At 35.4% G+C, this 26,172-nt stretch overlaps 1 protein-coding gene across 3 annotated transcripts in view; it reads right to left on the minus strand.

Moving 5' to 3' along the window:
* Positions 1–4,051: 4,051 nt before the first annotated feature.
* Positions 4,052–26,172, minus strand: part of msps (msps cytoskeleton-associated protein 5) — a 36,621-nt gene continuing 14,500 nt past the window's right edge. Inside the window, exons 2-18 of one of the 3 annotated variants that reach the window (XM_017622856.1) lie at positions 21,275–22,106; positions 21,092–21,202; positions 20,941–21,014; positions 18,224–18,540; positions 17,217–18,095; positions 15,476–17,148; positions 15,049–15,286; positions 14,412–14,974; positions 13,665–13,748; positions 7,208–7,636; positions 6,724–6,913; positions 6,381–6,634; positions 5,965–6,295; positions 5,716–5,892; positions 5,407–5,569; positions 4,721–4,989; positions 4,052–4,636 (exon numbers count right to left, since the gene is read on the minus strand). In XM_017622856.1, the coding sequence (XP_017478345.1) occupies positions 4,559–4,636; positions 4,721–4,989; positions 5,407–5,569; positions 5,716–5,892; positions 5,965–6,295; positions 6,381–6,634; positions 6,724–6,913; positions 7,208–7,636; positions 13,665–13,748; positions 14,412–14,974; positions 15,049–15,286; positions 15,476–17,148; positions 17,217–18,095; positions 18,224–18,540; positions 20,941–21,014; positions 21,092–21,202; positions 21,275–21,852 (6,408 nt within the window). In that variant the 5' untranslated portion in view covers positions 21,853–22,106 and the 3' untranslated portion in view covers positions 4,052–4,558. Of the gene's footprint in view, positions 4,637–4,720; positions 5,017–5,406; positions 5,570–5,715; positions 5,893–5,964; positions 6,296–6,380; positions 6,635–6,723; positions 6,914–7,207; positions 7,637–13,664; positions 13,749–14,411; positions 14,975–15,048; positions 15,287–15,475; positions 17,149–17,216; positions 18,096–18,223; positions 18,541–20,940; positions 21,015–21,091; positions 21,203–21,274; positions 22,107–26,172 lie in introns of all 3 variants that reach the window. The other 2 variants (XM_017622847.1, XM_017622863.1) reach the window with 2 other exon arrangements.

Below are 26,172 nucleotides of genomic sequence, written 5' to 3' on the forward strand. Positions count from 1 at the left end.
AACAAGTGTCTGGCATGTGGAGACCCCAACACAACACCAACCACCTCTTCACATGCCAGCTAAGTCCCAGTCATCTAACACCCCTCTCCCTTTGGTCCGACCACTAAACCCTCTTTCTTGGGCCTGCCGTTAGTTTAGCTTGACGACAACGATTGATGGACAAACCGAACTGAGCGAGGCTTAGTAGTGCCGCTACAATAACAACAACAACAACGACAAATATGCTTGGCAAGAGGGTCTTTCTTTGTCTTACTAAAAGTCTAACGCCGAATTTTTATAATTTCTTTTCAATTCATCAAACCTCAATTTTTTACCTTACCTAATTTCATCAATAAATTAAAAACACCGCAAAATTTTTGTTATTTAAAACATGTGATCGCTTTTATTTTCATATGTTTTGCATAGTTAGGAAATAAAAAATTTATATATATTTTTTTGTAACTAAAATAATGCGCAGGCTAACTTAAAAATAAAAAAAAAATTAGATAAATATCTGTGAAAGAAATGAGAATGAGCGAAAAATCAAAGACGCAATGAAAAAATGAAGTTAGTAACAATTTAACAGAAAAAAATTCAATGCGGTAAAAAAATCGAGGCGCACGAAGCGGCTACTCTCACTTACAACTATTTTGTATAAATGTTAGCTAAGAAGGCTTGCAATTTAAAACTTATATTTACTAAGTAAAGATACTAAATATGTGTTTTAAATTCTTACAAAGCAGCAAGAAATGCGCAAACACAACTTATAGCGCAAATGAAAGTTTAGTAAAATCAAAATATATATTTATTTTTTAGTAACATCAAATGAAGGCAACTACGCGCTTGATTGTATTCAGTTTTTGTTTTTTTTTTTTGCGTGAGTATGCGTGTGTGTATGTATGTATTTATATGTATGCGTATGTATTTATGTTTATGTATATCTTACTAGCATTTTTGCATATCTTTTTTTACTTGAATGAGTTTTAATAAATTTATTAATAAATTAAATGTCAACATAACAGAAAAATATTTTTTAATAGAAACTTAGTGGTTGTTAAGCTTAACAATTAATATATGTATTTTATATAAAATAGGTTTTTAAAGTATTTATGATTTTTTCTTTTCCATTTTTCACTCTCGTATGTGTGGAATAAATACAACGAAATTTGCAAAAACTTTAGGTTAAGAACTAAGTTTCTATAACAAAGTACCACTTGGGTGTGTATGCATGTGTGTATAACTAGTAATGTATGAAAGAGGTACGGCATTTAAGCATAAAGAAAACATAGCAAACATTTTTAATAGCATAACATATTTAGAAACGAAATTGCTTACTAATTTAAGCCAAAGGAGCGCAGGCTTTTTTTTTGCTGATATTTCAAGCGACGGCGAGTTTTGTTAGGATTTGAATTTAGTTACAGCTTAAATATAAAATAATTTTCTATACATAGATTTTCTTTCGACAATAACATAATTTAGTAAATAGAATGCTAGTTTTAACCAAGCTTACATATGTTGTTAAAGAGTATTTGTCCAATTATTTTTGTTTATTTTTTCTTGTTGAAATTGTTGGCCTTTTTGGAGGACTTAGATTTTTTTTGATTTTAATTTAATTTAAAGTGCTAAATAGTAGTTGTCGTTAGTATACATTAAAGATTGCTTACAAATTGCCGTGCAGTGTTTATTTTTATTTTTTGTTTTAATACATATTTGCGTAATTTATAAATAATTTTCGAAAAATAAAAAAAAAATGTCTATTACTGCAGATTTTTTATGTAATTAATTTTAACTATTATTAGCCAACTTATGAGCTCTTTAAGAGATTGCTATTTCCCAGTTTTTTTTTTTTTGTAATTTTCAACACACTCAAATTTTCATGTCTCAAGTCGAAAATAACGAGGAACTAACAGTATGCTTGCGCTTTCCAAACATATTTTCACATTTTTTCACTTTCATTTTGACGCCCTAAAAGTAGAGTTCATTAATAGACAATCGTTTCAATTTAGTTCTTAACATGATAGTATGTCTTCACTATCTTCATTTCAAAATGAAGATTACCAATATGTCGATATTGCCAACGGCGATGTTAAATTCTCGTTTTAATTTCATTTTCAAACGACAACGCCAACGGAAATTAAGTCGAACATATTTTTATGTTTGCATATTTTTGGGCGAAGAGGTTATAACAGTGGGAATATGGCTGCTGATCTCTGGTTGGTATTGATTGAGCGTTCAATTTGATTTGCCTTTAACAAAAAAAAAATATATATGCTGCAGTGAGCTTCTTGAAATACACATAGCTGCTCAAATTATATCTGCTAACGTACTTTTTTGCGCAAAAGTTTACAGTGATGAGATTCCTATACATTCCAATTGGTTTTCCCCAATAATTTTGAACTGACTGTCTTAAAGGAAGTCGGTTTAACTATTTGCAGACGATATTCAACGTTTCATTGAAGTATATAGCTCTACATATTTTTAATCACTCGACTCAACAAGGAACTCACGCTGGTCGAGTCTTCATTACATCAGTACGTCAGATACCACAAACCATCAACTCAATGCATCCTCAGACTTGCCGATTTGGAGACAATAAAAACTAGTAGGCAAGATCTTAAAACCAAGCTTTACTCCTAAAGGAGTCTGTTTGTGGCCAACGTTGCCCCATTGATACGCTGATGGTAGCGCGGTGATGGCTAAAACCGCGCGCATGAGCTTCTACTTTTATTTCGTCGTGATATGTGTATAAGTATGTGATTGGTAACGATTTTAACTTAAAGCGGCGATGGATATTGTAGGCTTGAGTTAGAGTAATCATACACACATACTTTTAAATGTAAATGGAATTTAAACATAATTTTCGCTTTTTGATAAGTAGTTGCGAGTTTGGATGCGTTGGCTAGAATCGTTATTACGAGAAATGTCCACGAAATTGTTTGAATTTATAAAACGGATATAAAGTTTTGCTCTAATACTTGTGTGTAACATAAACTTTAACGTTTTATACTGTTACTCCAGGAATCAAAACATCTTTGGGGACTTTTTATGTCGTTACAACAACAAAAACCTACACGTAGTCCAAAATGCTGCCACTGTTGCAAAACTGTAGTCTCAGACCAATGTATTGACGACAAACGACACTAAAAAATGCTAGCAGTGCTCATATAATTAAGCATTTTTGTCTTTATATGTATTAAACATCAGCGAAGAAATATAAGTCTGCATTTGCTGCTGTAATAGTCGGCTACATAACATTGAATAATTCGAAAACCAAGCGATCCAATTAATAATAAACACATTCACATATACATATGTTGTAACTTTAACAAACAATAACTTAACTATTCAAGTTAGTAAAAACTCTCTCTCGACTCAACTCTGCCTCGCGCAAATGTAGCTACATCCCAGTCAACTATGTACTTACATTTAACCGCCTCCTTGCCGGCTGCTTGCACTACTTCTTTGCTATCTTTTTTCCGAGTATATTTGTGTTTATTTTTCGTTCATGTATTATTTGTAGTATATGGTGTGTTTATTTGTTGCTCAACCATGCACTTGTTGCCTAAAACTAAATAAATTATTGTATTTATGTAATTAATTTATATTCATAAATTTACGTCGCCGTCGCACCTCCGCTTATGGTTAATACAGAATATACTTGCTATACTTCTTTTTTCTTTTCTTTTTTTTAATTCTTGTTTCATCATTAAATTCAATTTATTTTTCAGTATGCAATATTGTTATTAAACTAACATAATTCTCATTGCCGACATGCATCTTTCATTTGGATTTAGATGCGTTTATTACTCGATTTCAATTTCATTTGAATTTTCAGTTTCAACTCTTCTTTTGTTTCCTGTTTTTGTTTTTTCTTTGAGTTTTGGTATGTAATAATTTAAGAATATATAGTAAAATGTATATTTAGCATAAATACCAGTATATGTATGTGTTTGTGTATGTAGTATATGTATATTTATGTATGCATGTTTGGGTGGTGTGTGTGTATGTAATAATATGTAGTAGCAATAAAGTGTAATACATTAGTAGTAGTATGTAATATTAGTTTTTTTTTCTTGCAGCTTGTTTACTCCGCTTTCCCCACCAGTGGTCTATCATCAGCTTTTAACGCAAACCGACGATAAGCTTCTATTAGATTTTAACGCGTGTTTGCATTCGTTCTGTGGCATGTCCTGCTGGTGCTGCTACTTTTTTCCATGCTAATTAAACTTATTTATATTTTCGTATATAGGTTTGCTTATTGTTGTTGTAGTTGCTGCTGTTATGCTAGTTTACATCATTTAAATATGATGTTTCTTCTACTTTTATGTTTTACTTTTTTCGCGCTTTTCTTTTACTACCTTCAGCGTTTGCTGGTAGCGCTTCAAATATTGCAAATTAATTGCCACTCTGCATTTGCCTTTTTGTTTGTTTTCTGCTTTTTGTTTTGATGCCGCTAAACAATGCTTTTTCGCCAACGGAAACACTAGCTACCGCGCTCTATCGCCAACTTGCCGCTTTCATATTCAACCTATGTATGTATGACTGCCTATAAGTAATATCCCCACATGCTTTCTCCCACCTAAGCGTGATTTTCCTTCTTGTAAACCGCTAACTTGGCTTGTAAGTGCTGCAGGCGATTTGGCGACAACTCTGGTTTCTAAAAACAAAAAAAAAAACGGAAAATTAACGCAATTAACAAAACATAATCGCATTTAAAAAAAATAATAACAATTTCCCTTACACTCGCATCTCTTCGTATAAGCGAAGACATCTTCTGTTGCGCGTTCATTGTATTTAAATTCAGATTTTCATCTGCCACTTTATTGTCCATGAGCATTGAGTGCGTGCCACTCATGCCGTCAGCGTTGCGTCCGAGATTTGCCTTCGAAAGGAGATGATTTAAGCGATCCATCCAAAAATCGGGATCCGCTGTCTTGACACCGCCTGCGCTACCGCCACTACTGCAGCCCAAACCGCTAGCAGCGGTGGTTTGATGTTGGAAATTGGCATCTGTTAGATAAGAGAATCGTGATGAGGCTGCACAAGTCAAACACACATAGTATTGGTGGTGTCGAGAGGGTTGTTGATGGTGTGTGTGGGCGTGTGGTGTCGTCGGCAGTGCGTATGATGGTTGAGTGGTGATAACGTTGTTTTTCCGTGAAGTGTGTTTTTTGTATTGATATGTGGCGTATTATTTTTGCAATTGTGTGTGTATAGTATATGAAAGCAAAAGTGTTTGAAAAATAATTAGTAACGAGTATTTGCTGAAAATGTTCCTGTTTATTAAATTTGTTAATATATCGTAAAAAAAAATTACGACTAATTTTTTAAGAAAAATCACTAGCGTTTTTATCGCTACGTGTTTAGATAAAAACATATTAATCAAATCGAATTATTTTTCAGCCAAATAGTAAATAATCCACTCACCTATACGATTATCACCATTTTGCGTGCACTGCAAACCATTGCCCGCATCGCCAGATTGGGCTACAGCACGTTCAATTTCAGCTAAACCATCTTCGATGTATTTCTGAAAACTGGGGCTGGCGCCTTTAAGGAACGTCGTCAAATCAATATCGGGATTTTGTACCTGAAGTTGGCAAAATAACGAAGAGAAAAATAAGTACATATGTGCTAAATGCATTAATGGTAAAAATTGCGTTATGCTCAATCAATTCTATGACTCTAAAAAGCTCTCCCAGACATGCAGAAATCGTTCGCCCACTATGAACTCACCTTAAATTCATAGAGTTTCAGCAGACCCTGCTGCTTTGTTTCCTTATCTGAGATTAATTTGAATATCTGTGACATTGTTTCATGCGTTTGATTAGAGATGCGCTTGCCATGCACGTCCTTAGCCGAGCCAGAACGTTGTGGTGAAGCGCTCGGTATGTGACCCTCTTTGGCCAAATTCTAGACATGACAAGACAAATGGTTAAAAAAAATAAACCAACCAAAGTAAACACGCGCAATTCTATACCCTACCTTCAATATCTTTATCAAGTATGTATGCAACTCTGAATGTGTTGGTATCTGATTGAGATGATTCAGTATGGCATTGCCCTTCACTTTGGCCATATTATGAATAATCGTTTTGACGGTACGTAATGGCGTGTCAGATGGACGCGTTTGCCACCAACTACTCGGTAAAGCCAACATAAATTCGTGCACTTCTAATATGACAGCGTCATAGTTCAGTTCATTGGTGCGTTCAGGCAACATTTTAACATTACGCCAAATGCATTTCATTAGCAGATCGGTGAATTTCGGCAAGCCAGCCTCCGGACAGGTTTCGCGCAAAAGACGTATTAGCGCGCTGTAAAACAAATAAACACGACATGATGTGTTAATTGAATGATCGAAAGCGAACTGCCTTGACATGCTTTATTATATTCACATACCAATTTAAATTCGTAAAATTCGCTTTGTCTAACACCTTTAAGCAAATGCCATTGATGACTTTATTGTATTGACCATCGTCGCCTGTATTCAGCTTTTGATCGGCCATAAGATTCAGCAGCGCAGACATTAAATTTTTGATGTAGGCAACGCTCAACGTTTTACCTAATGTCTTGGAGTGGAAAAATGAGTAGAGTATGGAGAGTAGCGGTTGATAGACGACAAGCGATTCGGTGATGGGCACCTGTGATAGATTCTGCCAACAAGCAAGAGCGAGGGCAAATGAAAATGAAATGATAACATAGATTTTTTATAAAAAAATTTTTGTAAATATTTTAAATCTACCTTGAACTGTGCGAGCACATTTTGTATGAAAATCTCCTCATAGTCGCGTAGTACAGCCTGCTTCTCGGGTGAATCAATTATTTCGGCAAGTTCACTAATCGCAGCACGTGCTTTTAAGGTGTCAGCGCTGCTGATTGCTTTGATCATTTTAATAAGTTGAGGATCATGTTTGGGTAGAACATCAACAATGCTGGAAAGATAATAATAATTGTGCGGAACATGAGAAAACATAGATTTGAGCATGGCACAAGAACAGTAAGTAAACAAATAAAATAAAATAAAATAAGACACTACATAAAATATTATAAAAAATTTACTGAAATATAACAAAAATTTTAATAAAATATCACAAAAAAATTAAATAGAACTTAACAAAAAATTATATTACGATAAAATAAGTAAAATAAAACAAATATAATATAAACTAAAAAAAAAAGTTGATATTTATCTTTTCATCCTATCCCACTTTCTTCACCGGACTTACTTCGTGCCACTGCTGCCACAACTGACACCGCCACCACCGCCACCACCACTACCATAAACGGCCGCATTCAACTGCTGCTGATGATGCAAATGCTGTTGTGGACTCATGTAAGGCGATCCAATACCGCCGCTCGACGCAGCCGATGGTGGTGGCGGTGTATTGTGCACTGCCTGTTGCATATAGTGCGAACGCGAAATAAGTTGCTCGAATTTCTCCTGCGGATATTGTACACCGTCGCGTGTCGGTATGATCTTGATGGGTTCGAAGAGCAATGACACATCGACACGCGGCACTTCCACCGATTGCATTTGATCGACACGCACCCAACCCTTTTCTATTTCGGATATAACATCGGGGTCAAGGCCGAAGGGGCCGCTCGGTTTCGACGGTTGATATAGGTATTGTGTAGTTGCAGGCTGATCGAAAGTTCTGTATGTGTCGTTGCGATTGGAGCGAAGGAAAAAAGAAATAAGACACGAGAAAGGAAAGTCAATTAAAATTGTTTGTATTTATTTGTTTGTAGAAACAATTAAGTGCGATTAACTACAGCAAATGCAATTTTTCATTTTTGTTGGGTGTAATGCATTGATTGGACGGACAAAAGAGCGGGGAGAACGGGGTTGAATCGACGCGAGTTGATTGTTTATGAGAATAAATGAAATGTATACATATTTACATGTGACATGGGTCGGCTGAAATGCATTTCAAATATAACGACGGATGTTTATGCAACTATGAAACTCCAAATGTTAGTCATGTATAGCAAAATAAAGGAAATATTTTGTATTTTTGTGCAAAATTTCTAGAAAAATAAATCGCTTTAGTCGAAAAACGAAATTTTCGATACTTATTAGTAATGAAGGTATATTTTATTAGCGAGAATATATTCGATCGAAATATACAGTGGGGGGAAAATAAATAAGGACACGACATTTTAACAAATTTTTCCTATTTTTCTTTTGTTTATTTAATATTCATTATTTTTTTTATGAACAACAAAAACCATATAAATTTACATTTAACACTTTGTGCAAAAATTATAAAAGTTCCGCAAAAATTGCATCTAAATTTTGAACTTTTTAATCAGATTTCTTAGAATTTTTTTTGAGTATGCAGTTTTATAGCCCATTAAATTATAGTAGCAAACAAAAAAAGTTCGCCGCACACTTCTGAGTCTAAGGTATTTTTGCAAAGCAATTTCGACCGCCAAACACTAACTTATTTGTAAGCGCCGATCTATTATTATTTTTTTCGAAATAAATATAAACAGTGGTGGAAAAATAAATAGGGGCACGACATTTTAACAACAGACTTCCAAAAAAGGAGGAGGTTATCAATTCCTCGGAATATTTTTTTATTTTATTTTTTTTTTTTATGTATGTTACCGTATAACTTTTGGCCACGTTAACCGATTTCTATAATAATTTTTTCTTAAGGAAAAGTGGTACCTCCGAAGTTGCCACATTTTCCAAAAATTAAAAAAAAAAATATAAAAATTCTGCGAAATGCATTTAAATTTTCAAATTTTTTATCAAATTTTTTTAATTTTTTTGAATACGCAGTTTTATAGCCCTTTAAATTTTAGTACAGTGACGTCGAACCTTTAGCTGCTCATTTGCCAGATAAACGATTTTCAAGTCAAGTCATGTCTTAGTCTTGCATAACTGAGCTTTAAGTTCGGGCGAAACCGACCTTTATATACCCGGTGCAGGTCGTTTCAACATTCTCTAAACTGCATTTGCATGTTAAGCAGGGGTGTTTTCCCCTATTGCAAACGTTTTCGAAAATATGCTATGTTAGACTTAATGATTTAATTGAACATAGTTTGGTAGAAATCGATAAAGTGGTTACCGAGATACACCTTTGTAGTCATTAAGTTGTGCACAAGTGCGCTCGGTTATAAAAAAATGTTTTTGTTTTGCTTTATAATTTTTGGAAATATAACAAACAAACACATGGAATTGGCGATAAGGCCAATTGATAAAAATCGATTATTTACTCCCCAACAGTATACATATAAATGTTCTAGGCAACTTTTGAAATAAATTTCAATTTTTGCTTTTGAAATATTTATTTAGATTTTTTGTCAAACTTTTAATGTTATGATTTGATTTTCGCAGTGATTTGTGCAGTGTTTTTAAAACAAGACAAGCGAAAATAGTGTTGGCGCCAAACAAACACAAGCAGTAATCTCGACAGTTAAAAAGAAATTTTACACAAAAACGAATTGGATAAAGCAAAAAATAATACATACATATGTACATATATGTAAGTATATTAAAATACGAAATGAAATGGTGAACAGCAAATAAAATAAAAATAAAGCCGAAGCGAAATAAAGCAAAAACTAGTAAGCTAAAATAGTTGAAAAATAATTTCCAAACCGCTAACAAAGGTAAACACCAAATAAAAAATGTAATATTTAAGCATAAATAAAATTATTCAGAAGTAACATACAATAAGTTAAAATATCTGCATAAGCATGTACATATATGTATTCATATGTACATATGTAAGTATAAGTTCACGAAGTTTTATTTACAATGAGAAAAAGTTGGCTAAGTTATATTAATGTAAAATTTGTGACTAAAAAAAAAATTTCGAAATTGCAGACAGCGGTGCAACGACCAATATACCGAATTACAAAGAATTGTGCAAGGACTTAAACCAACGAAAGAAACTCATAAGAGAAACCAAGATCCAAAAAACTCTGTAGAGGTCAAAGTTGTAGAGAAAAGAATGGCAAATGAAATAACTGAGTCTGGACCAGCATGAAAATTACACAAAAAAATTTGCCGAATACTACTGAGTTGACGTCCAAAAGTATACAAAAAAAATAATAATACAACATTCTTTATAGAAGAGCTTGCCCCTCGACTAGCAATTTTTATAAGTAAATTTTTGTAATTAAAAACCTTCTTGAAAATATTGTTCGGCGTTCGTATCCTGCTTAAAACTGTAGTTGTATACCTGCATTTGAGCGGCAACCAGACGTACAACACGAATTCGAAAGTCTCGACTTAGCAAAACTGTGAGACCTGCCAATACTTATTTTTCGCAAGGACCATTACGGTTATGATCTTTAGAACAAAAATCAAAATTTAACCACTAAAATGGATATTTATTTTTCCCATCAAATTTAATCTTTTATTTTTTTATGATTTTCTTTCGATCATTCCATAACCGTTATTTTCCGATTTAATTTTTTAGATTATAAAGGATTTAAAAAGGTCACAAAAATGCAGTCTTCATTACAACGGTTAAAATTAAAAAAAAAAAAAAACCTTACTTTTTTACCCAAAAAAAAAATTATAACTTAACGATTTTTCTTGATTCAAAAAATAAAAATCAAGCAAGAAATTTCAAAGTATATATAAAACTTTAGGTGTACCGTTACATTCTTCAATATCAACCCCTTTCCAATAAAAAAGAATCATCGAAAACGGATCACGTTACGCAAAGTTATCCGATAACATACATAAAAAAGATTCCGATGAATTCATAACCTTCGACTTTTTTTGAAGTCGGTTAAAAATAGCGATTTTGCAATGATCTAAAAATGAAACTTATGGTATTTAATGGTTATTTTCCCCTATTTTCCCGCGATAACAATACTGTGATATCAATAAATGCATTCCGATAACTATGGTATCGATAAATGTAGTCCGTTAACAACGATATCGACAAATGTATTTCGATAACGATTATGAAGACGCATTTTTTGATTAAAATAGCGATAATTACATGAAGAAACATATCGATAAAAAATAATTTTATAAAAAATACGACCTAATATTTTCAGAAAACTAATGCAATTTTCGCAATTCATCAACTTTTATGTATGTATGCAGCAGTTGCCAGATTTTATTTTCTAACAACTGTAAATTTCCAGAAAAAACTGTATTTTCAACATAAAAACTGTAAATTTAAAAACGAATAGATTCTTTGAATGTTAAAATAATAAATTCGTCGCAATATTTGTTTTTCATGTATGCTACCTTATAACGTGGAACTTCGTCAACCCTTTTTACCGGGAAGATGGTACCTCAAAGGAGGTCTCATACTAATTGGGTTTGAATCCGATCTTTGGATCATGAAGAAATTAACGGTACTCCTAGATTTTTATACGAGAATTGAAGTCGGTTTTGTTTTTTGCTTAAAAATTACTTGCTAACCCTATGATTGGAATACATCTGACCTATTTTTATTCAAAGTGGAGTTACTGCATCTCCATCGCATCTTCTCCTCTTAAAACTTTACATCCAAAAGAGATATTTTAATTTATTCTTTCAACACGAGAAGATAATTTACCGTAAGCTTGTCTAAAAATTGTTATTTATAGTTGAAACTGTGATGTCCGGTTGTACCCACCACTTTTAAATTTATCAGCCTGTTAAAGTTTAAAACGACACAATTTTGTTCGGAAAATTTGTCATTTTACATTTTAACAGCCTGATAAATTTTAAATTTGATTGGATAAACTGGGGATGAATATGGCAAATTTCCTCTTTAACCGATTTTTTTAAATGAATCTTTTTACCTCCCTTTATTAGCTCGGGATGTAACTATGTAATATTGATGCGCTTAAAAGATGCAGCGATTCATATTCTCAAGTTACATACCTGATGACAGTAGGAATGGAAATTATAATAGCGCGGTTTTAGTTTTTTAAACTATAATTTTATTAATTTAATGTAATTAGACATACTTTTTTTAGCCTTTCTACATTTTGAACGCCGTTTTCTTGTTATTTTTTGTCCAATTTTCATCAAAATTTATATCAAGTCCTCTTCTAGTAATACTGTTCGAGAAATGAAGATATCCGAAGAAGCGATCGAAACATTTACATATCATATGTACATACATATGTATGTATATCATATTGGCAAGATTTTATACCAGATGCCATATATTTTGTTAAAGTATGCAACATTTTTTAATGATATGATTTAGCATCACAAATAATCACAAATAGGTCTTTTTTAACACGGTCTTATTTGCAAATTGAAAAGAAAAAACAAAGAAATTTTTATTCCAGAATGTGGAAATTTTTTCAATTCCTTGACTCATCTACGACTACAATTTTACAAAGGAATTCGAATTAGAAACGCACCTGCTTTGTGAAAACCTGAAAAGTCGGTCAAATTCAGTTGAGAAAGTTTATTGGAAATCAAAAACAAGAACAGGTCCGATGGTATCAAAAAAGATCGTTCTTATTAGTGTATACGGCTAAAATCCGGATATCCGGTTATTATACAAATGGTTAACCGGATAACCGGATATTCTAAACACCAAGTCTGTTCTTTTGCTCGCCCGCGGGTGCCCGAAAGTGCCCAATTTGTGTTTCTATGGTTGGTTCTCGGGCCGTTGAGAGCCAATTTGAGAGAATAATTTTTGCTTCTCATTACCCCGACGTCGCCCGGACTGCTTTTGCGGGAAAGATGGTTATAACTGTAAAACTGCCAGAAAAGGAGGAAGAATTTTAAACATTCAAATTTCAGCTATTTTTCATTGATTATTAATGAGATTGTTCTCAAAATTTCTGAAAGTATTGAGTTGCAAATAAATAACAGAACACTTCATTAAAACACGACACTTGTCATTTTATTTCATTTTTAGATATGAAAATCCGGATATTCGGGTTTATTTATCAGCTATTCGAATATCGAGGTTATCCGGATACTAAAAAATTTCGGATAGAACTCGCAGACCTACTATAAACAGACGATTTTCGTTGAAGAGAGAGTTTCAAAATACGTAGGCTGTCTGTCATTGAAAATATTTGAATATTGAATATTTATTGAAAAGCATTGCTTTCTGGATATGTGTTCGTTATATTAATGCCGGATTTTTACTGGATATTAAAGGGACAAACTCGATAAGATATAGTTATTAAATTCGTTTCAATGTACCATTTGTTAAATCGTAAATAATTCTCGTACTTTAAATGCCCAGTGGAAATGAGGCATGTATTTTTACATCCCAGTAGAAAATAACAAATCGAAATTCAGCATAAACACGAAAACCGGCCGCGAAAATTTTGGTGGAAAAATAGGATACGAAACTCAACTACCCAAAAAACTTGTTTGGTATATGACTCATAAATCTTCTTGCACTTATGCTATTAAGAAATTAAAAATAGTCATTGAGTTTATTTCCATATGGCACTTTTGCCATTTGCATGCCAAGTTTAAACTCGGCATTAAGCAAGATTGCACTAAAATTTCAGCAAATTGTCAGTACATACAAAGATGATTAGTGTGATGTGCGACTGTTAGTTCCAGTTAAATATATTGCGTGTTAATACCAAGTACCATAATTTAAGATTATTGAAATATGTGTATAATAACGAAAAAATTACAAGCTGTATAATAATACAAAAATAAAAAGCAACTTAAAATAAAAAATAGTTAAAAAATAAATAATAAAAAGTAGAAAATGTTAAAAAGGGAATTACGCTTGTCTTATGAGCGAAGAGGCGCGCTTGTCTTTTGCTTCCGTACTGGCATTTGCTTCATTCGCATTCGATTGCAATTGCACACTATGGAGGTGAAAATTAAAACATTAATTGTTTTGGATGTTTTTTTTAGTTATTATATTCTCATCAGTTACGTTAGAGATCAGCAGAGCAATAAAATGTGAATTTTAAAAAATTATAATAATGGAGTTTAGCAAAACGAGGAAGAAGAGCAGCACTACAATTATTAAGAAAAGAATTGTTAAAAATTTAGTAATAATTTTTCTTTAGTTTTTTTTTTTTTGCTTTGGTTTAGTTATTATACATACTTATAAGCATTTATTATGCCAAATACAATAAAAATGTAAACGATTATTAGGGACTGTCGAAAGGTTAAGGAAATTGTAGTTGGAAAAGTGAGCGAATAAAAACAACAATCAATATAGCGATGGCGATGGCGCTGGCAGCTGGCAGCTGTCAGCTCAATGCTGAGACGTTGTGAAGGGGCTCTGCATTCTGGTTTTTTATTATGTCATTGCAAGTAATATAACTAATTAAAAATATTTTATATACATATGTACATATGTACAAAAAAAGCACACAGCCTTCACAACGCCTTAGCAGCGCACTCGTCAATTGCCATTTTTTTAGGCACTTGTTTTCATCTCACTCTCTTCTACCTGAAATTTTTTTAAACACGCACACGTATTTGGCCATTAATTGTACTTTCACTGCCACAGCACTCACCTTGCTGCCGGCGTTGGCTGCTCGTCTGGCGGTGGCAGCTCATCGCATGCGCCATTCGTTGCCGGCTCATCGATTTCTATGCTATCCTGTTGCACCACCTGCGCACTTGTTTTAGCGCCGCCACCAACACCAACAAGCGCTGTTGTAGTGTCTGCCGCAGCTGGTGCTGGTTTACGCGTTTTCTTAGCGCGCTTTATACGCTCATCCAACATGGACAGATCTTTCTCATTCAATTGACCAATTAGCTTATAGACCTTTTCGCCAGCCAAGAAATATGCCTGCACTACACAATTCAATGCCGCATTGCGCACAGAGTTGTCACGATCGGAAATGTGACGCGCAATCTCCTTCAATGCTACCTGTTGTGACGGCTGACATACCGTTAAGCCATAGTTTTCAATCAAATAGCCAAGCTCATCTAAGCATTCGGTACGTTGACGGGCGTTCTTTGATTTAAGTCCATCCATAACGTACACAAATACTTTGGTATAGGGGTAGACGAGTAGTATTTGACGTAGAAGCGACCGCACACCAACGCGCACAGCATCTTTGGGATCACCGAGCTGCAGAAATGCGAATATGTATAAGTTAAATAAATTAATTTGCTAATAGAAAAGTAGTTTTGGCGTATTCTGACCTTCAGTAGCAGATGTGGTATGAATGCGCTACCTTCGTTTTCAGCGAGTATGTACTCCGTTTCGACCAATGTCTGGAAAACCAGATTGAGATACTCGAGACCCTTCAGCAAAACCGAAGGATTCGTATCGTAAAAACGCAGCGAGAGCCATTTTAATATTAAATCCAGATTGCAGACCAATGCCTTGTTGTTGTTGGGCAAATCTTCGTTCAAAGCCTCGATAACTTTCAAATGGTACCTGTTTCAGAAATAGCCGAATAGTAGAAATGTTTGTAACGAAACAAAGAAGAATGAAAATTTGTTCATTAGATCGGAACAGGCTTTAAACAAAGGAATACAGTTTTTTATTACCCTTCTTGGTTTGAAAGGAAATTAAAGGTACTTTATAGTTAGGTTGCTAATATTCAGCATTTTCCGGATCACTCACCTAAAGTCATCGTGAAACATGTTGGCCATTAGTCCTTTGTTTACATTGGCCGTGGTCATTTGCTCGCGTAAAAGCTCGATGAACTCCTCGCGTGGCGTTGTGAATGTCCACTTGAGTACGCGCATTTTCTGTTCATCAATCAACCGTTGATTTTTAGAATTATTGACTGCCAGCAACGGCGATGTGTCAACATCTTCCTCCTTTTTGCGTGACGAAGCGGCGCCGGTTTTATCACCAGCACCAGCAGCGCCGCCCTTGGCTGCAGCATTCTTTTGCGCGCCACCGCCGCCGCCACGCACTACTTTCTTTGTCGGCTCTTCAATTGGCGCTTGCTGCTTGCCTTTAGGCAACGGTTTCATTGGAAGATTCGGACGTGCCTTATCCAATGCTGCCTGTATATCCTTCTTTGAGGCGGGTTTCTGTTTATCGAGCGCTTTGACCATACTCTCGAAACCGAGGTGTATCATTATGCCTAAAACGGCTTCGTTTGCATTTTTGCGCACGTCTACATTGCGATCACAGATGTGCGCATACAAGTGTGGTACCATCGAGGTTAACTCCTCTTTGGATATCGATTTTGGTGGCATTTGAGGCATACGCTCGGCCAGCCAACCCCATAGCTCCGATTTGAGCGCGGGCGAACCAGTCTTCAGTGCATCAGCAATCATTTCGCTCTCAAAGAACTCTTTGTAGCCACCCTTCTCGCCGAAACTGTTAATGCAACTCAGGGCAGCGGCGCGCACAGCAGGCTTGTTGTCGCCCAGCGCGTGCAGGAAACCGGGAAATAATGTTCGAACATGATTCTTACAGCTCGAGCCCATGGCATTGGCTAGCTGCTCGCAAATAGACATGGCGGTTTGCGCGATTTTTGCATTCGAATCGAGCAGGCGATGCGCAAGTGCCGGCGCTAAATCGCCAATTGTGGGCTTAATCAATTTAGCTTCAAGAATAATGGTTTGCAGTTTATTTAGGCCTTCATTGCGTGTCTTCCAGTCTTTGTCGGACATCTCCTTCAAGAGCGTCTCGGTAATTTGCGGTGCAATGTCAATGCGCGGCAACATATCAGCCAAATTCATTTGCTCCTGCGCCTCATCCTCATCACAGGCGTCGTCCTCGGCATCAACTGCGGCACCGCCTGCGTTGCCAGCTGACTTCTTAACGCCACGCACTGGTTTTGGTGGCTTTTCGCCAGCACTCTTATCCAACTCAGTTTGAATTTGTGACTTTAAGGCGGGCTTCTCATTTTCAAAGAACATCATTAGTGTGCTGCCCATATACAAGGACATGGTACCGAGCAGGCAAATAGCAGCACCACGCACAGTAGGATTTGTGCTTTGCACTGCTTTGCGCACGTCTTCGAGCAGCAGCTTGGGTTGTAATTGAAAACCGAATTCCAGTATAGCCTTGCTTACCCAATTCAAAGCTTCGGACTGCACTTTCGGCGACTTCTGATCAAAGGCGAAGGTAAGTACGCGTCCTACAATGTGCTCCAGCTTGGTGGCTTCAGCAAAGGCGGTGAGTACATCAGCGGCTGTGGCGCCATTTTTAATGTCGGCCAACTTTTCGGTCACTTCATTGACAACAAGATCAGTTGTGGTTGTTGTAAGCGGGTAAGTTTCAGCAACAATGCGAATGATGTCAAGTTTATGCTTCAGCACTTGGAAATTCATCTCCTGCCAAGTGCGTAGCAGAGATTAATAAATAAGCAAAAACATTTCGAAAAAGTCGAATCAAAACATACCTTTAAGCCCGGCTTGCGTGCACTAACCGTACGGACAAGTGTCTGCGACAATCCAGTTTGCTTGGCGTCAAAGTCACCTATAGTTTGCAAGAGATTCTCACAAGCTGCTAAACGATTCTTCCAATTCGTATCTATCAAACCGGAGAGCACATCTGGCGGCAGCAATTCCTCAGCCTTGGCCTGCACTTCTTCCAAAGGCAGCTCGCGCTCAGTGGCCAACACTTTGGCGCTGCTAGCGGATTTGGAAAGTGGTGCTGCACTGCCACCGCCTGCTACGCGTTTAACACCCGACTTTTTGCCGCCAGCCGTAGCAGGACGCGACACGGATTTCGGTTCAGTGGAGCCGCTGCGAGACGATGCACCTGAACCAACATTACCAGCTGATGAGGCGGCTGCCACAGATGTTTTTGACGCCGGCGCAGTAGCAGGGCGTTCCTTCTTCACGCCTACCACTTTTATCTTAATCTCAGCCTTCTCCTGGCATTCCTTAATTTTTGCCATTTTAAGAGCATCGACTTCAATTAGGAAAGGTCCAACAGATTTTTCTCCCATTAGTTTGAGTAGAGTGCCTAAAGCTTCTGCTGAGGCGTCACGTACAGTAGGATCGGGTTCATTTAACGTCTTTATTAGTGTGGTCACATAGAGTTTGAGCAGTTTCTTATTTAGCGCAGTAGGCTGAGTGCGCGCAAATGCACGCGCAAGGAAGAAAGCTGTCTCAGATTTGACGTTAGGATTTTTGTTGCCCAACGACTCGACGATGCACTCCTGCATGGCTTCCAAATTCGTGGATGGATAGATAGCGTCCATGGACTCGCGCAGCGCAGCAACAACATTTGCCTTCTTCTCTTTGAATTTCTCCAGTAGAGAGGGAACGCAGGCCTGATGGGAGAAATTGGTTAATTGGAGATTTGCAAAGGTAAAGGGAAGTTAATAGAAATTTGCTGAAGGATTTCATATTTTTGTGCAAGAGGTTTCATTGGAAAACATTGTAACTATATCACACATACCATTGCATAGGTGCCAAAACGCTTGCCCAATCCATTGGCCAACATCGCCAGACACTTTCCGGCCATTGCAACCAACACCACATTGGTGTCTTTTGTGATGACTTTCTTTAGTGTACTGACCAACACGCCATATTCGCCATTCTCCAATTTTGGATTCTCTGTCAAAAGCTTCTCGAGTGCTTCCAAGGATTCCTTGCGCAACGTCCACTTCTTCTCCTCCAATTTATCATAGAAATCTTTAGGCATCTTTGAGAGTATATCAACTGGATCGATGAGATCCATAGGATCAATGGCCTCTTCACCCTCGCCATCTTCATCTACAAAGCAAAAGCAAAGCAAAGATTATAAAAAAAACAATATAATAAAAGGTGCGAAAACTTGTGATTTTTGGGGTGTGGCTACGTATGAGGAAAATTAATTTCACTGTAGCATAGACGAATTGCCAATGCGCCCAATGTTGCGTGACAAAGTGGCAATTAAGCTGAGCGAAGAAGGCATTTCCGCGCATATTTATCGTATTGCTAATATCAGGAAAATAATTGATATATGTAGGTATGTATGTTTGTATATGTGCATTAGTAGAAAGATGTGCATAGCTGCGATAATGATGAATATCAAATTTCCTAAATCACTTTAGCTAATTTTATTTATTTTTTTTTTAAATGTTGAGCTCATTTAGGTGGGTGCGCGCATATTGCGGAAGCGCAATTCTTTCAAGAAATAGTAAACGGAAATTTTTTAGGGTTGCAAATGCTGCAAAAGTAACGGCTAATGAACCAGAAAATAAAAGATTTCTGATTAATTGTTTTATTTTGAAAAATATACACTAAAAATCTTTTATAGGTAAAAAAATTATCAAAAAGATGATCAAATATTTGCCGGTATTGCGCAGGCTACATAAGAAGTGACTTAGAGGAAATCTCTTTGGTTTGAGTATCTGAATTTTGACGCTATAGCTGTAAGCTTTCAATATTATAGAAATATGTATGCAAGCAAACGATAAACGATGTGAATAGTCAGTCACAATATCAATAAATATCGATAACAACGTCGAATAATGTACCGACAACATATTTAAGAGATTAATATCAACATTCGTAATCAATTAATAGATCGATAACAACACCATCAAAAATTTAATTGATAAAATATCGATTAATAGATCGATAACAATATATCGATAACCATACATCGACAACCTAAAGCGGTTCATACACTGATATATTGTAATATAGATTTTTTAATAACAACTAATGCAATGAATGATCTCAGTGTTAAGAGACATTTAAAGAGAAACGTGCTGGCCAATTTGGAAAATATTACTGGCGGAAATTAACCTTTAGCGTAAGTGTAGTTATTGCACTACAAATCAAGATCACTTCAATGACATACATACATTTAGTAAGAGCCGTCCCACTTAAAAAGACAAATGAACTTTTATTTGATACTTTTAACATCTGTTTAATGGGAACAACTTTTGATAAGTTTGGTAGTTTCCTCCATTTCTCCAAATTTCCATTACAGCCAATTTTTCAGCAAATTCCTGAGGCAAATACGACCATATCTTTTTTAAAATCTAACATTCCGAAATAGGAGCCTAAAACAACTGCTTTTCTTAAATTTTAATACCCATTACTCGAGTTCTTCAAATAAATTTAAGTAGAAGGTCTGAAATTTTAGGAAAAAGCAATTGGTAAGTTTTTATTGATAAGACCCAATGACTCATTTATGTTTATGCCTCTAAAAGTTTACTAGTTTCTGCAGTCTACGCATCAATCTTAGGGGCAATGATCCAACGTATCATAGATCACTCAACCATTGGTGCCATAAATGTCTTGATTGTGGTAGATGAACTTTTAATCATTCTACAGGAGATTGCCTGCTGTATATACAGACTTAACTGGTGTGTATCACTCTTGAAAATTGGATTAGAACTTCTACCTTGATAAGACTTTTAGTAAAGCTTGACGGATCAATGATGGCCTGTAGAAGAATTTATAGTCGGATGAGGGATCTCAAGTCATTAAAAATTATGCTCGTGGCTTATGCCTTCGCATTTTCCAAATACACTGCGAAAACTGTCATACCACGTTTTAACAAATTTCGAATGATCCTACGTTGAGGCAAAGGAGAATATTCTGTTTGAGGGTCTGGTCTCTAATACATTTCAAATTCATCATACTTGAATTTCAGAAATAAAATTATTTTTACCAAGACCGATTTAGCTTTTAATATGAATACTGGCAGTATCTTTGATATTATATTTGATCAACTTCCGCATAACGGCGATACTTGCTATACAACTCTACGTTCTTTACTAGGTAGACGAGTTTTTAATTTAAAATTTAACTGAAGAAATAATCGAGCCTATGATATCAATTAAGAGACAATAACTAAATAGGCAGAGAATACCTCAAAGCTAAACCAACCGACGATTTCATAAACTTATATAAATATATAAATAACTTAGATAGAGGACTTAAAATCACGTAGTCGATTTTGAATTTGTAGGAATCGCCGTAGAGCACGCCGGGTTTACAATGATGTATCAACGCTGGTTGATATCAGATAAAGCTACATAACTCACATATACATATACAGTAGGTAGTTTACTTTGTTGGAGCAATAACTTTAATCGAATTCGATAGTCAAAGAGCCAAGTCCGGGGTACATAATTTAAAAAAAAATTAAATTGAGTAAAAATAACTAATAGTTACCGTCGCCTGCTTCATCGTGCTCGGCAGCAGCAGCAGAAATCTGTTGTTGTTTTTCCTGCTGCGATTTTAAATATCTGAAGAAGTAAAGCAAATACAAACAATTTATTAATTTAAACACCTCAAAAGCTAGCTAGTTATTCTTCAAATTCACCTTATTGGTTCAGCCTTCTCTCCTTTGAGTTTGTCAAATTCATCCTCTAGCTCTTTGAGTGTGACCTGCGGCAATGAGGTGATTTGTGGTTTCATGGCGGCGCCAATCCAGCTGCAAGAAGAGAAGCGGAATAATTAATTTTTACATTAATTTCCACACCAACTTGTCACCGCTCACACTCACCGATAAATCTCAATTGCCAACTGTTTGCCTTCATCGCGCACTGTCTTATCACGATCGCTCATCAACGGTGCCAATTTCTTAATCATCGGTTTAACGCTCACAACTTTATTGCCAAAATCACGTAGTGCCAATGTTGTGGCCGACACGCAGGCAGCAACAATTTTCGGATTCTTATGCTCCATACCCTTCACAAGCTCCTCTATGACGGCCTCTTGCTTCTCTATTTCAATATACATGAGCGTTATCTGCACTGCCAAATCTTTAGTTTTGGCTTTGGGCGCAGCAATGCATTTCTGCACAATGCCAGCCATAACATCGCCCACTGTCTTGCCGGCTTGACCGCAATTCTCAACAAATATCAATGCCGCCTCAAGACCCTTTTCCTGTGCAACAACATTCGAGTCGACGACCATCTTTTTTATGAGGCCTAAGAATTTCATCCATTCTGGTGATTTTTCATCGTCAATTTCACGAAAAATTTTGGCTGCTTCCTCATAGCCATCGACGCGTGCCTTCCACAATTTGTGCACGCAACGCTCGTCTACCGGTAATTTCTTGTATTCTGTATCCTCAGTCATGATGTTGGCAATTAAAGGATTTTATTGATTTGCCAAAAATTAAATGAGATGAATGTTGAAAGCTGGAGATGCGGTTGGTGGTGGTGATAATGTTGACGTGCAATGTTTGACAGTATTTTTATTTTTGTGTTGTTTTGCTGCAGAAGGGTTAAATAAATCTTTTCCTAATGCTTTCTTGTTGTTAGCTTTTTCTGTGTTTGTGATGTCACTTGCTTCACTTGCGATGTCGCTGTTGGTTGCTTCAGTTGCAACGTCTGAAATACGAATGAGAGCAGCGAATTAGTATCTATGAAAAAGTGCAAAATGGAAAATCAAAAATCAATTGAAATACTACATTGAAAATTGTATATTGGAAAAACGTTGAAAATGTACTAGCAGTTTTTTGTTTACTAGTTGAATTTCGGTCGAACGAATCGTTGAGGCAGAGTACATAAGTTTCAATAAGAAACCCAATCGGGCAAATGAAATGCAGAAACAATCCGAAATAGAGACTTAAAACTCATTGAAGCATACAAGTTTGTCTTGCCGTGCTGCTGCTGCGGCTGATGAACGTTGTGGATTGTAGTGTGGTGCTGCTATCTTGGCACGAATCAACGTCGTATTTCCTACTCAATTTGGCTGTATAACGAAATTGGGTGTTTCTTGTGGCCGGCCGGTTGGCCGCTCGGTGGGAAATTGATTACCTTCATGGTTCAGTGCAGTTTTACGAGCACGAAAATTACTTTTAGTGAATATTGCAAAGGTTGGAACGAGGAAAATGAATTTATACAAAACCAAAAAATTAATAAATAAACACTGTTGCTGTAGTTTATGGATATTATACTACATACTTCGTACATACACTCACGGCAAAACGTATTGGCACAGAGAATTTTTCACAATACGAACATATGTATATTCAATTTTTATAAATTATTTTTTCGCTAATTTTTTATAAAAATATGGTTCATAATACAACAAAAATATAAAAATATAATTTCCAAAGTCTCAGCAAAATTCAGGAAAATTCAAAAAAATTTCATGCAAAATTACAGTTTTGTAGGCCATTAAATTTTATTATAATAGAGACCAAGTTTGAATAAGCATTGATTTTTGGCAATTTTTTCACGCATTTTCATCCATACAAAACAGATTTCGAAAAAAAAAATGCAAAACGGCTCAAAAAAATCTCAAAAACCAACACCAAATTTATCAACTTCAAACTTGCTTTTTATAATACTGAATTTTGATTAGAAATTCTAAAAAATCTTATTTAAAAGTTGAAAATTTGCATGAAAATGTTTTGAGTTTTTATTTTCAGTTTCGCACAAAGTTTAGAAATTATATTTTTATGTTTTTTGTTGTAGTACCACCTTTTTATAGAAAATTACCGGAAAAAAATTAAAATAAAAATTGTTCCATATATTGTGAAAAATTCTCCGTACCAAAACTTTTTGCTGTGAGTGTAAGTAAATACAATGCATGTAAACGTGCCATAAAAAGTGACTGCTTATTTATTTGTATAGAAGTCAGTGTTGCCATATTCACAGTTAGCATAAATTAGTTTTTCAAAATTTCAAATTTGAAGGAATAAATTAAAATATCTCAGTTTTTTTTTTTAAGTAAACTTGTAAGATAGAAAAAAAGTGGTGCTCCATTTGAAAATAAAAATGCTTTCAGCTGCTCTTTGCAAATGTTGAAAGAACATTTTCCTCCAATCAATTTGAATAAAACCCAAATGAAGAATCAATTAGAAATTCCAGCACTTTGTGGTATTCATTTAAAACTTAAAGAGCCCTTACAAGCTGCTTAATATTGTTTGTACTGAATTTCAGGTCGAATTGTATACAAAGAATTTACAAATCAAATTACGAAAAATAATGAAATTTAAATGTTCCATTTTATAGGCTTTTTTGTGAAGTTACGTAACTATTATGTAAAATTAACAGTTATTTAATTTTAAATTATTATTTTTTAACCGACTTCCATAAAAAGGAGCAGGTTATCAATTCGTCAGACAATGTATGTATGTTGCCGGATAACTTTGGACCACAAGAACCGTTTTCGATAATTCTTTTTTTTTTTTTAGCAGAAGGTGGTACCTCAAGTATGGTCCAATACCAATTTGGTTTAGTTCCGATCATTGGATCATAAATAAACTAACGGTATTCCGAAATTTGTATTTGAGCACAGAAGTCGGTGGTGTTTCTTTTGCTTAAAAATTACTTGTTGTTATTTATGCTTAACCCTTTCAGTACAAAAATTCAACCGCTGAAGCTAAAAGTCTGAAAATTTGTATATCGGCTAACTTTGCGTCGTGGATTTTAAAAACACAATAAATATATTTATAAACCTCTATTTTTACCGTTATTCAGCGTACATTATATGAGAGAGAAAGTTGACTAGGTGTTTAAAAAAGCAAGTGATCTCAATTATTTTTATATTTTTCTTTCGCGAAATATATTCAAAAACCATGAACAATATTAAAAACTTTTATCGAATCTCAATTCCACAAAAAATAAACGTGAATTTTTTTCAATAGGTTACATGCTCACTATCGACTTTTGTGAGACTTTTCAAATTTTGTGAATAAAAAACGGTCAACAGCATCCAGAAGATTCAATTAAAACAGCGCGATAAAGAAGAATGATAGATAGCTATAATTTACCCAAAATATTTGTTCTCTCGACATTTAAAAGCGGTTAAAGCACCACAATAGCTTGTACAATATTATGTACGCTGGTACCGAAAGGGTTAAAGCAATTAAAATCCTTGATTTTCCAAGAATCCCTTCGTTTTTTGAAGTGTACAGTTTTTTTTATTGAAAATTCAGTTTTTTCTTGGAAATTTTGTTAAAACAAAAAAAAAATCAGGCAACATTGGTAAAAGTGCAACGCTTAACTCGTTGCATTGCAAATGTCCTTTTACAGCAAGCACTAAACATCATTCTTTTGGGCTGTCAGCGCATAAATTACATTAAATTATTTGATTTCTTACGTTGCATAGCATTTAATTCCATTAAAAGAACAGAGCGATGTATTTGGACTGAAAAAATGTACGAGTTTCATATACATACATATGCTCTACATTGTAAAAAAAAACTGCTTATCATAAAGACTCTCCTAAGTCCATTAAATTAGTTTTAGAAGTGTGTCAAAACCCCCAATTATGCCAACATTATTGGGTTTGTTTTTCTTTGTAAATTACCTCTTTGAAGCAAAATATACATCTCTGAACATCCCTTCCAAAAGTCGTTCTCTTTTAAGCTTCAGGGATTAAACTAGGTTTAGGTAACGGGTGCCCTCCAAAGCAACTAATGGTTATCAAGATATACCGCATTAGAAAAAGGAGCCGTAGAGTTGATTCGGAATAATTCAGAAAGTCTGACAAACAGTGACCGCATATGTCTTGGTAATATTTAAGAATAATTTCCAAAAAAAAAAGTAGATAAAATGACGAACATATGAGTCATCCTGGAGCCTCTTTTCAGTTAAAAAAAAAGTTGTTTCGAGAAAAATGCAAAAAAAGAAAAAAGTACCGAGTTTCAGCGGCAAGCCAGGCCGCGACCACCTGACTCTACTCCCTTGTCAGCATGCATACAGAGCTGGAAGGTCCACTCACACAGTCCTGTATCAACTGACAACCGAAAATCGGGATGCCCTCGAATGTGGCGAAACAGCGCTTTGTGCTTTTATTGATATAGAGAGAGCGTTTGACAATACGTCACACTTTGGCATGAGCAGGACACTGGCGAGGACAAATGTGCAGCCTGTGATCTTCTGGTTCTATGGGGAAATATCCGCAATCTATATTCGTGCGGAGACAAACATTAACCAAAAGTTGAACATCAAATCGGCGCAGATTATTGACGTAGTACAGCGCAAGTCCAAATGTTAATAAGAACTCTTTCACACCAGTGAGGGTTTCTAAAATGCCCTTAGACGACGGGAACTGCTAAGTTAGGTGCTATTTTTAAGGTGCATTAAACGTTTTTTTTTGTTGTGGCTTTATGTCTAATCAACTAATTTAGATATCTTTAGCAACGAAAAGTAATTGGATCTGGTCTTTTAAAAAGCACAGTCAAAACAATAAAGTTTTTTTCGCACGTCAGCTGTGAAGATTCCAGTTCTATATTTATTAAATGCAAGCAGAGTACGACGCGGCTACATTAAATTCAAATATCTGGGGATAACAGAAATGCAGCAGCATTTAAAACAACATAAAAAAGGATGCAGTTTATTCAGCGCAAGAAAAAAAATTTAAATCAAAACAAAATGCGAAGAATAGGCACACAAGTTGGGCTGCATTTAAAAAGCGTATTGAGCGCAAATGCAAAAATTT

Source organism: Rhagoletis zephyria, unplaced genomic scaffold (assembly GCF_001687245.7).
Source record: "Rhagoletis zephyria isolate East Lansing unplaced genomic scaffold, Rhagoletis_zephyria_1.1 Rzeph_scaffold_00049, whole genome shotgun sequence".
In the NCBI taxonomy this organism is placed as follows: Eukaryota; Metazoa; Arthropoda; class Insecta; order Diptera; family Tephritidae; genus Rhagoletis; species Rhagoletis zephyria.